The sequence below is a fragment of the Nilaparvata lugens genome, chromosome 4 (assembly GCF_014356525.2).
Source record: "Nilaparvata lugens isolate BPH chromosome 4, ASM1435652v1, whole genome shotgun sequence".
In the NCBI taxonomy this organism is placed as follows: Eukaryota; Metazoa; Arthropoda; class Insecta; order Hemiptera; family Delphacidae; genus Nilaparvata; species Nilaparvata lugens.
In genome coordinates, this window is record NC_052507.1 from 48,967,749 (window position 1) to 48,981,174 (window position 13,426).

The 13,426-nt window shown below is 33.8% G+C and overlaps 1 protein-coding gene across 1 annotated transcript in view; it reads left to right on the forward strand.

The window, feature by feature from the left end:
• Positions 1–13,426, forward strand: part of LOC111057911 (nephrin) — a 383,192-nt gene that overhangs the window by 291,858 nt on the left and 77,908 nt on the right. The window contains exon 5 of the mRNA XM_039425733.1: positions 12,319–12,463. Coding sequence (XP_039281667.1) covers positions 12,319–12,463 — 145 coding nt within the window. The remainder of the gene's footprint in view (positions 1–12,318; positions 12,464–13,426) is intronic.

Consider the following 13,426-nt stretch of genomic DNA (forward strand, 5'->3'; position numbering starts at 1 on the left):
GCTGTTATTATTATGTGAAATGAGCTCTCATTGAATGGAATCATAATCATTGAAGTCAATTATACTAAGAAAACAATTTCTGTTCGAATATGTGTGTTTGTAGATATGTATGTATGTCGGACGGATCTCGAAAACGGCTCTAACGATTTTGATTAGATCAAAAATATAGTGGGTTTGCGACAAAAAGCATTATTTTGAAACAGGTCTCAACTCTGGGAAAATTCGCTGAAGTTCCTTGAGAAAGGATTATTGGTCCCTCAAGTAGCAGCTGATCAGAAAAAAGTTTTCCATAGTCTGTTGAGAACGTAAGAGAGTGTGAGCAAATGATAAAGATTATAATAGCTGTAGTTGAGTTACCAATTTTGGTGACCTTATTTTAAAACATTGCAGTATTCATGGAACATCTGGAAGAATAGATTCAGAAAGTGACCGGATAATAGCAGAAGAAATTTAAAATCGATCTCTCCAAACATATGGTGGTTGAATGGAATGTTCATTGTGAGGTGATAGAAATGTGACTAATTTCTTCAGCATATGTTGTATTGGTTCCTCTGTTGCTCTATGTTTGTACGTAGCCATGGCCTTGAGAGAGCCAGTTGCACTGTCTGTTGATTCATAATCCGGACTAAATACCACGAGAACCAATCAGAGAAGCCTTCTATTGAAAAAAATCCTGCTCTGATTATATCTCATGAAATTTAATCCTGATTGAACAGGCTTTTGTGCTACTGGGCCTGATATTTTCATGTTTCAAAATCAGCTAAAAACTAAATCGATTAAAAACATAATATTCCATCAGCTGCTCCTATTTCCTTTTATGATATCATTTCATGGCACAAGACATATTGATATTGATAGATCACAAGTAAATACTGAAGTTGTCAATTTAGATAGAAATTAAATTGAGTCACATGTTAGTTCAGATCCAAATTTTCATCCCTAAGCTTTTGTTTTAAGCTAAGATCAAAGAAAGAAATCATATAATGGTGGTCAATGATCAAAGTGATTGAATACACTCTATTCAGATTAAATGCAAATTTACATTAAAATGATCCCACTTCAATATTTATTATAGTAAAGTTTAGGACATGAGAAATCAGCCACAATATGTTATACTAACTATTATGGATGAACTCTTATGTATGGATGGACTTCCATGGAAGAAAGAATCAGTGGATTGGCTGCTTTTACACTTTCGGATAAGTGAAACGAGAAGTAAGCGACAGGCTATGCCAAAAATTCCAGAATAAGCAAGAGATCCATGAATACCAGAGTCATCAAATTCTGAATCAACTTTATTTGGAATTCAATCTTCAATTGCATCAAGCAAGAACAAAAATAACATGATCACTGCTAATTTGATAACTGTCAACGGGAAATAATAATTACCAATGAATGAAGTCGAGGTCGACTCTTAAGCCCCGCCCAATATTCTACAAAATTCGCTGCAATTAGACTACTATTCTACAGAGCAGTTCCAACACATAAATTGATTATTCGAATGATTTGACTCGATAATTTTCATGTCAAATTGTGGCATAATCTCAAAAGCGATTATAACAATTTTGGTATAATTTAGATTATAAATGTTTCACCAAAATACTTTCATCTTCTAATTCCCGTAGCGAAGCACGGGTGCCCTGCTAGTAATATCATAAGTCTGTACGCACCTCTAGACTAATCTTTTATAATAATATGTACTCTCTCTGCAGTAATCAGCCCTGGGCTTACGTTTGGATAATTAGAGGATTGAGTAGAAAATGGAGTAAATTATATTATCATAATGAAGGGAAATGTTGAGGAGATCAGGCTTCCCAAGAATAATTATAACAAAAAAAAAGTTCTATAGTAAACATAATAATAAAAGACAAGTTTATGTATATGTATAATGGGAGAAAACTATGTTCAAACATTATACGAACTTGGAAGTCTCATTGTAAAGAACTTGAATGGTTATTTATTGAATATTTTCATGAAGAACTAAAATAACTCATTCGATGGTATAAACGGTGGATTTCAAAATTGAAAGGATTTACATAGAGAAAGCCTGTCGCTGCATAATAAAAGATTATTTTAGAAAGATTAATGTGTTTGATATGGCCGAAATATACTCTACTGCCAGCACATTTTTTACATAACATCAACGCACAGAAATATGCAAGATGTGAGCTGAAACCCGTCAAATGTCCCGATTCTGCCCACATTTAGAATTTATGACCATGTATCGAGTAAGAGTTATTGGAATGATGTTAGGAGGGTGCAACATTATGCTGCGAGAACAAGCTGTCAGGCAGCGCCTTTCCAAGTCAGGAAAAAAGAGGGGATTTCCAACAATATGAATGCAAATTGTATTATTCAGCTGCCTTATGCTGCGTTCCGATTTTGTATTTACTGCTTTGCAGCATGCCAAAAGACTACTGTCAAAGCAAAGCTGACGACTGACTACTCACCCACGCTTTTATTTTACTGACTTTCAACTACATTTACATTGGAAAAGCGAGATCAGTTCTATTTCCCATTTTACTGCTCTCCAGGAATTATTCCTTGTAATAACGTATAATGAAGTCTCCAGTTTGATATTCAATTTTTATTTGTCATCATCTTGTTTTACTATAGCAATAAAACATTCGATCATCTCGAGTTTGATGGAAAAATTTAATGGAAACAATAAAAAACGAGAACAAAGAGCGATTAGTTCTGTCGTCGACTGAAAAAAGTGGACGAAATTCTTTGAAGGTTAGTATCAATAGAAATCGTCTTGCGATGGATGAGGAAGAATTTCGTCCTATTCTTCCTAAGAAGTATTAAGATATTTTGATTCATCAGATATTTCAACTTTGACAACCTAATTTTATAAGATTGTACGCGAATTCCCAAAGGTTGGCTGCCATATACTGTTATAGATTGGGTGTTGCTTCAGTCACATATTTATGTTGATGAGGGAATATTCGATTCTAAAACAGACTTAAACAGCATGAGGCACTCAGGCAGGATACCAAGGGCTACAATCAGTTTTCGAATCATATATTGAAATAGTTGCATGTTTTTTGATGAATAATCATTATCCAATCCCTTTGTTATTCCTTCCAATTTCCGTTGTGCTGCTACAAATTGAAAACTATTATAGATCCGAAACATTGAAATTTACGACTACTCAATAGGGTATAAGTCATAATAGAATTATATAAATAAATTCTTTCCAGCACCAATATTCCTATATCCCCGTGAATATGATTAAAAACCAAGCTGAATATTTATTTTGGATAATTTTCTTCATTCTCCAATGTTCTTTTAAGTAAAATTCAGGCATTCAAGTTTCCGGAGAAATAGAATATCATCATAAACTTCTATAAAATAAGACGTATTTCTCAGTCTACATTGTTGTAAGTGTTTATTATATCTGATCGAAGATACAAACTAGTTAGACATCACAATATCTTTTGGAGTCGGATACTGTTCTTAGAGTTCTATTTGCAATCAATCTTCGATGATATTCAGACGGAATGGACCAATATAAAGTCATGCATTGAGAAAGCTGCAACTGAGGCACTCGGGAAAAAGCTGAGAAGAAGTAGTAAGAAGCGTTTAAGGATTTGGAACTGTGATATAGAAACTGCTATCCGGGAAAAGCAGACGGCATACCTCGTAATTTTGCAGAAAAAGACGCAAGAAGCTAAGGAAGATTACTTACAAAAACGTAACATTGTGTACAATCACTGATATCATCTATTAACATAAGAAAGTTGCAGGAGACTCCGTTTGCACCTGAGTCTGCTCCATCCAGATAGTCATTAACTAATGAGCTACTTCCGGATATTGTCATCAAACAACATGCAAGCCTATGATCTAAATCTTCCAGAATATCTTTCCATCAACAATCTACTAGCCATGAAGACATTTCTCTCATTTCTATAATAAAATTTAAATAAAAAATACAATATTTTGTATCCTGAGAAGGAGGCATGAAATATCTTTTGATATGATAGTGTTTTTACTATAAAACTCCTTCACTGAATAAGATTTCGGAAAATTTGATTAAAGAGCTAAAAAACAATAATTTTTGGAATTCTGAACAAATATACAGTGAAATATTTATTAGAATAAGTTTAAAATTCTGATATATCATCAGTTGATTGGATGTTAATTTTTGATTGAATTAATGTTAGTTACGACTCGCTTACATTAGAGAACCAATACTTATATCAAATTATCCATCCTTACATCAAATTGTTTTCTCAAAACTGTGAGATACTGTCTCAACTTCATGTCTAAAGTGAGATAGTGGTAATACTTTTTTCTAATCTCAACATATATAATAATAATCTAATAGTATTCCCGCTTCTCAGTACAGTAAAAATTCGAGTCCATTGCCACAAATATTATCTTCAATCATGAACAACTTAGTGAAGTGGATTACAAATTCATTCAAGAATGACCAGAAATGTTTTTGTAGATTGATTTTCAAACGTAAAACGCTCACAAAGTGTTGAGCGGAATTGAGAAACACACGTCCTTGAATGATTATGCAAAATACTAAATAGAATTTGTAAGTTCTCTTTCCCATGCTTATAAAACTTCTAATAGCTTCTATAGCGATATAAATAATAAGTAACTTAATGGTTTTATTGCGCAGTAGTTTAAAGGTGCGATTGAACTTTCTGTCCAATAATCAAAGTAGAATGTTCATTATGTGATCCATTCGGTTCGCAACAGAGTGGAAGTGAACAGATGTCAAAGTGAGCCACATCGCTGCTTGATTGTGGTCGATGTCAATTCTGAAATGTTGTCTAATTAAGAGAATGAAAGCCATTGAACCCTTGACCTTTATGCTGTAGCACCTGTTTCTCTCTTCACTATTATTCAAGCTTCAAAATTCACAAGTGTATTTTAAATGAGGAAGTTCATTGAGTTATTAAATTTTCATTTTATAATGGGCTGATATAAATATCATATAGCTGATACACACTACATCTCTAGTATATATATAGTTTTATATACTGCTTTGAACTTTCGTATTCAAGCTACTTCATACGTTTAATGTAGGAAATGGTACTATATTATTTTCACAGTACGGGAACCCAGAAATGACAATGACTGTAGATTTAGATGAATGAGCATACTTCAAAATGATTGCAATTGCTGAAAATATGCTGCCATTGCTTATGGATAAATGCCTAAATAATATGGTAGATGTCAGCCTGATCGAATATTCGTATGCTTTTCCAAAAAAATCATTAATATACGGCTGCCTCGTATTAGGAGGTTCATTTTATCATGAATGAATGATGTTCAAAAAAATTTAAATGAAATTCAATATAGAGTATTATTAATGATGTTCAAAAAAAGTTAAATGAAATTTAATTTTAATTTTGATTTATTTTAGAGTATTATACTGTATTATACATTCATGATCACAGTACACTATCATGAAAATATCATAATATCTTTCACCTAGATATATTACAAGGATCACTATTCAACTAAAATAGAAATTAATAGTGATTATTGAATGTTATTTTTATGAAGAGGTCTTGAACCTAGAACGTTGCAACCCAGATATGATCAAATCATTACTGTTCAAAACAAAAACAAAAAATTTAGAGAATGAAGTCTTTTGAAATCAGGCATTCAAAGAGCTTTTGAACTCCTATCAATCATGCCTATTTGATCCATGTAGTACTGGGTGAGGCAGGAAGGGTGGATGTTTTTAGAACAGATAGTATTCTGATTTGGGTAGTCGGATTGGGCCAGCTGAAGTGAACATGTGTTCGGTAGATCATACCATTTTTTCTAGTCATTGTTTAATCGGCATCATGGATTCGAGGAATGTGCAACATCGTGTGTTTACTTACGACAGTTTTGTGCGTAATAATGAGAGTATCATTACAGTTCAGCGCGAGTTTCGTCGTCATTTCAATCTTGCGAGAAATGAAAATGTACCCACTCGTAACACCATTTTACGTTTGGTAAAATCATTTCGTTCAGTAGGAACAGTAATGAATAAACGACCACCAGGGGCTCATCGCACTGTACGCACTCCACAAAATGTGGAAAGAGTTCGGCAAGCCATACTCCGTAGTCCTAATCGATCTGCTAGGAGACATTCTTCTGAAATGAACATCAGTGATCGGTCAGTAAGGCGTATTTTACATAAAGATCTAGGATTTCATCCCTACAAAATGGCCATGGTTCAACAATTGAATCCTGGCGATTATGTAAAGCGGCTGAATTTTGCTCGAGAAATGGAGGCCATATTTGACCAAAATGAAAACATCATTTTGTTTAAGACAGATGAAGCACATTTTCATTTGAATGGTACCGTTAATCAGCAGAACTATCGTTATTGGTCAGATGAAAATCCAAAATATTAATGCATGAGAGACCTTTACACAGTCCCAAGGTGACAGTTTGGTGTGCTGTGAGCAGTATATTTGTTATTGGTCCATACTTCTTTGAAGACGACAACGGGACCACTGTAACTGTAACCTCAGAACTTTATAGACAGATATTCACTGAATTCTTCCTCCCTGAATTAAGAAGGAAACGTATTCCTATCCGGCAAGTATGGTTTCAGCAGGACGGGGCGACAGCTCACACAGCAAGAAATTCAATGGGAGCAATTCGGGCTGTTTTTCGTGGTCGCATCATTTCTCGGTTTGGTCACATTGATTTGCCTCCTCGTTCTCCAGACCTGTCTATGTGCGACTACTTCTTGTGGGGTTTCCTGAAGTCACGTGTTTACCAGCATAAACCACGTACACTTCAAGAACTAAAGGGAGCAATTCGTGAGGAAGTCGAACAAAATGGCAGGGCAATGTTAGAAAGAGTACAATCCAACTTCCGAGAGCGGCTTGTAAAGTGCATTGCTGAAAACGGCCGTCACCTGTCAGATATTGTTTTCAAACATTAATTTTCTAAAATTGTAAAATAATGTGAATATTGTTCTGTAAATAAATGTTTTTTATGCATAGGTAACGACATATTACTTTTTTGAAAACCGTTCATCCTTTCTGCCGCACCTTTTATAATAATTGGTTCATTCTTTCCAATATTTATTTGTATGTTCATCTAATTCTAAAAAGGATTGAACTTCATGATTCACACCCACCCAGAGAAACACGTTTTTCATATTTCACATTGCATAGTCGTTTATTATGGCTTATAAATTACAATAAATGAGCACTGTAGAGTTGAATAGATGAGCACAACTTAATTATCATAGATGAGTTTGATCCAATTATTTATTATCATGAGGAAAGTAACCAACTCCGCGCCACCTTTCAGAGTATATTGTCAAGCAGACGATATTTATTAAATTCTTATCTTCATCCATCCTCGTATACAACGACCAGCTTCACGATATTAAGCTAATCATTATAATTTCATCAGGCTCTTCTCTCTTGCTCATTCTCTCTCTATTCCTGCGGTTGCTTTTAATTAAAAAATATCGCCTTCTCTACTCTCAACTCATTTTTCCCCACAGTAATTTTCCGCCCGTTAGTAAACACTGCGTTCTTAGTTGTAGCCTTGGGCGACTTCATTTTGTTTTATAAAAGTAATCAATAGACCACCAAGAGCAAGCTGGTTACTGGTGAGGCGTAGCTGAAGCCAAAGCCAAAGCTCGGCTAAATCACGAGGCTCTTAAGTAGAATGTGCTCGAAAGCCTAGTTTGTGCTAGTCAGCATTGGTTGAATTAGATGCGTTAATGTTATTCGTAAGGAATGCTGACAGTTGAAGTGGATCGTAGAACGCTGTTGTTGCCTGAGGGGACAGGCGTCGATTCAACAAGCCTGGAAATGATGGAGTCTAGGAGAGAGTTCTCGCTACATAAAATTATGCCAATAAAAGGAGAAATTTAACGAAAGATAAGTGAACCATACTTGCAAGGATCAAAAGTCGCAATATTGGTTAGCAATATTCGCATTATTGAACTGTGTTTTGCACCGATTAATGTAAGAACGAAAGAAATTGTGTAGAATAAATTAATAATAAGAGCAGAAAATTTTTCAAAATAAGGGAAGGAGTTTGTGATGGGGAGCATGGGAGCATTCTGCAAAAATATTCTAGCTGCAGGATGGACGGGAGAAATTGAATTAGTCATTGATCCGAGGAAAATACCTGTTGCTGGCGGCTTAGAGAATAAGTCAATTTTTTCAGATGATACCCACATGAGCAAAAAGCTCACGCGTGGGTAATGGGAATGGGAAGTGCGAGGGTGATTTATGAGATGATCAAACGCCCATGCCTGTTCCATGGGATTCGGTGGGTTCGGTATGACATTGATCGTAGCAGAGGGGGAGTAAGGTAACATTGTAAAGATGGAGAAATTAATAATTTTAAATGTAGGATTGCCCAGTTCTTAAATTGCTATAATAAAGCTGCCAATAAGATAATGCAGATGAATTTGATGTATCATCTACAGAGATTCAGTGCTTTTCAGCCTCAGTTTGAGCGTCTTTTTTCTATAATCTTTTGTTCTTCAATATTTCAAGACTGTTGAAATCACTGAGCAAGCAATATTGCTTCTCATGAATGATTTTCACGTATGATTTCTCAATCCATTCCTATCCTATAAATCAGAAGATTCTGTCTTCAATAATGCTTTATAAATTTTACAAAGGATGAAAAACAATTTGAAATATTTTCCATTCATAATCTACGTATATTATCAAATTTAAAAAACTTCATTCTAAAATCATATTATTGACCTCCCATTCTCGATTCCAGGAACAATACAGGAGAGGCCAATTAATATTGATTGATCTAGTTTGATTGAACTCAATGTTTGAAGAGTTTTATCAATATTATAAATGGAATAGTAATTGAATTGTCCGGTAGATGTACATTGTCTGAGTTACAGGATTTTGCATGTAATTATTTCAAAGTGTTCTCAGAAATCCAATCTCACTTTCTCGGTGTAGAATGATGTTGAATTAGAGAAGTGTAGCCAGGTTTGGCTTCAAACAAACTTATTACATTCCATTGCTAGTTTGGCTCTCATTGTCTCTTTGACTGCATACCGAATTCACTAGAATTTTAATGTTTCCTCCATCAAGAAATAATGTTTAAAATGTGTTGCTCTCTGGGTTATGTAGAACTGGATAACTGAAAAATGTTATTGTTAATTCATTCTTCATTTTTTACTGTCCCATTTTATTGAAACTATGCGTTTCATCATAAACGAAATATGTGATTATTAGTCAGTCCCTTTTCCATATAAGTCCTATATGAATGTAATATACCAGTAGTAAAAAGGTTCTTTTTATTCTCGTACGGAAAATTGATAGCACCACATACATTCTCAGTATGTAAAAGAAAATGAGAAAACTATTACTTTTTAGTGAATAATTGAGGAAATATTTTTACTTTTTAGAGGAAATATGATGAGAAATAAGAGAAAATACAAATAAGTGGCAGAATATTATTTACGGATAATGTAACATATCAAGGGGGAAAAATAAGTCTATTCTGTTGAGAAGATTAAATGAAATTAGAAATAAAAAATAGGTAAAAGACATTGTATTGTCTTGTCAATACCACTATTTACTCGTGTGTTCTTATATTTCACAATATCATTGGATTTTTCTTCAAATTAGGAAAATTACACATCTCCACCATTCAAGGAAATGAGATTGTTGAAGATTATGAAGGGGTTATCATCAAGTATGCTCTCCTAGTGAATCTTCCATGAAAAGAAACGTCAATTTTGAAACTTCACATAGAAATTAAGAATTCCTATAAACAAAATAATTATTACTCATACACTCTGTTGATTTCTTAATGAACAATTCTGTAATGTTGATGAATTGGTCTATCAACGGAGGAAGAAATATACATACTCTTATCTACCTTGAATGTAGAATGAAATGAGAAATTTTTGAAATGTAAACTTATATGAAAAAAATTCAACGGTTAATTCATAATACATGCTGAAATCTGTGGAACAGTGATATGAGTAGAATGCCAGAATGTAAAGTGGGATGTAGTAGGCTGTGACCCGTGATGCACTCTGCAAATTGACGCCGTCAAAATGATCGATTGATCGAAATTTGACCGATGACGTCGGTCGACAAGGGTATTCTTATATTCTCGTTTGGAACCTGATGTCAGCCCTGACTAGTGCTCTGTGAATATCTACACATGTTAAATCCCAAAAATACACATATCCGGCACAAATCAAAGGTTTATATCCTGTATGAATATGTCTCTTAGGCTTTGTAGAGGGACCAATATTGATCGATGCCCCATCATAAATTCATTACACCTGTAGTTGTCATCTGAAAATAAACATGCACTGCTATTGGTCGTTCCATCCAACTACATCCGTTTGTCATCATAAAGAACAAAAGTGTCCAAATATAGACACGGCTCTGATTCTGAATTCAATAGATTATTCGCAAAACTTCACTCCACATCACATATTTATTATTCATCTGATATGGATATTATCGGATGATTCTCTTTGTAATTTTACATGGAATTCTATCACGTGATGAACAAAATAGAATTTTGAACTCCCACGTCGAGTTTTATTGGTTTTCAGGATTCTTGTTCCATAACACAGTGTCGTGTGATATCAGTTCTCATGTATTGTACTCTGGTTTCTTGTAACTAGTATAATATACTAGTAATATTATACACAATAATATTCGTCTACACCCTCCCCCCCCCAATTCTGTCTAAGACGCTAATTCAATATTAAACGTGTCAATTTATTAACTTTGTAAATCACTGACATGTTTGTAATGAAGTTTGACTATCGATTCAATAAACCTTGTAGATTGATTGCCATTTCTTGAATCGGAGCCTAACAGCAATCCTTTTGTCGTGCGATTTCTAGTTGAGTTAATTACAAAGCTAATGGTCCGTGCTATTATTTAAACCAGAAAACCAGCATTAACAGTCCAGTCAAATGGTGTGTGTCTGTTCCGAAGAGCGCAAATTATCGGTCTCGAGGTTTGATTGACCGATTATGACAAATGAACCAGCAATGATTGATGGTTAAGCAATGCTACTTTGTCTTTCGACCGATTAACCCATGAAATTGCAAATGCTACCAAAACGGCTCTCTTCTCTCAAATCATTTATCTCTTCTCTTTGGTCTCTCTGTTATTTGAATTGCATTGGATAATCTGTCATCCAAAATTCCAGTGCCAGAGTTTCGATTTGAGTTTGAACAGTTGTTTTTCATGTTACGAATTTTGTCAATTTTCGTTAACTTGTTGTCAATAAAAAAATGTGAAATCGAAAAATTTGATACTTATTGATATTCAATATTGTAATTTAAATACTTTTTTTAATGCTCTATCTTCCTTGATTGATATAATATTGAAGATTATTGAAAATCTGCGCTGATTGCAAGGGTCTCTCTTTTGATATTTGAATTTGAGACCGACTCTTTGTAAACTGGCGTTACAAAACTGAAAAGATTTAACTCGATAAATCATACTACTTGAGTGGATTTTTCCTGTAATTTTTTGTTATTTTGCTGTTCTGGTGATTCAAGTTTTTCACAGTAACATATCATTATTAATTAATCATTATTTCTCCTATAGAATAATCTTCGATATAAGTTTCTATGAGAAAAGATAATATTATTTCAACTCCCATGAATTGAATATAAGATTAGGCCTACTCCTTATTACGTAGATTGTTGCAGATAATATAATAGTTTTCATCGACTTTGATTTGGCAGCCCTTTTCTGAAATAAGCCAAAGCTTCCCATACAACCAAAAAAGAAATAAAATAAAAATATAAATCTCATTACCCTTTTAAATTATTTAGTCACAGTACCCTTATGTGGTGACAACATGTTTCAGTGATGCCATTTGGCATCAATGTCCGAAACATGATGTGACAAAATAATTTATAAGGGTATTGAGATTTATATTTTTATTTTCATTTTCATTCATATTAAAATTAGCCCTAAATGAAAAAAACAAGACAGATTAATTATGTGAATTTCCTTTTATTAGATATGTAACATTCATCAATGCATTGGACACATAATTTGAATTACCAGAAATATCTTATTCTGTTGGTTTGAATCTGAAATTTATCACAAACCATTCAACACAATGGAAACGCAGCCTGTTCCGTGAATTGTATTTCAAGGTTTATCTTGTATGGAGCCTTATTAACATAACTTTATGTCATGCATTTCAATTATGTTTTGGATGATAACATGATTTGTATATGTGATAAGCTAATGTTATCTCACAATCGAGACAATACAGTTTTCAACAAATTCCAGCGACATAGTTTCTGTGAAGAACTGAATAAAAAATTCCAACTCACAATAATTTTCTCTGTTTCAGACATCAAATGATGGCAACACAACGACAAGTACGCTGACATTCATCTTCAACAAAGAGGATGCGGGTCGCAATCTGTCCTGTCGATCTGAGAATCCTGTTCTCTCATCAGAGGTCCTGGAAGATTCCTGGACGTTGACAATACACTGTGAGTACCGAGAGAAGAATTCTTACTTTACTATTTTTAGTTGGACTGCCGTGGAATAGTATTCTTATAACTAAATCGTGCAGAAGATATTTCTTGACTTTTGGAAACAATAGGGCTCAAAGCAGAATTACGTGGCTCAAATGAGAAATATCTGTATAAATTGGAAGAAAGTGGGCATTTATCATTATGTTACTTCGGAGCAATCATGAAAATTCCAAATTTTAATATTATTTAGAAATCATCTTGTTCCAGCAAACAAACAAGAATATTCGATAATCTATAATGATTCATTGCCGAGAAATAAAAAAACTAAATCTTAATAGATATATCATCCACAAATTCAACACCACGGTTTTATATTGATTTCAATTCAGCCACTCTCTATTTTCCTATGGATGCTATAAGCACTTCAAATGAGAGAATATCTTGCATCGAATAGAAATAGCAATGTTATCTCTGTTATTATTGATTTGGAAGTTTACAACTTCCAATTTGAGACCTGCACGTCAAGGTTGATCAGATCAAATCGATAAAAAATTGTCCGGCTGTTGTTCCTTTTCCCTCTTGGTGATCTGATTGCAGTTCAATATGAGAATGAGAACATATAATATCATTATGAAGCAATGTGAATCATTTTATAATCGAAACATAACATCTAATTTCGAAAGACAGGCTTTGTACAGCTTTTCAAAAATCTCAACATCGATAAATACTGGAAAAATTATATTTGATTGAACTGGATAAAGATTGTGAACCAAACTTCAATTGCAGGAGTTAATCATTTGAACTGAAGTAACTAAGATTTATGAAGCATGGGATAAGAGGAACTCGTTGATTAATGGAATATCAATGTTGGAATAACTTCAGTGTTCTACGATAATATTTTGCCAATAGATAGATGAGATCAATCTAACAGTAACTAGCATATCTCATATTCAAAGACATTAAAACTTAATGACAGGT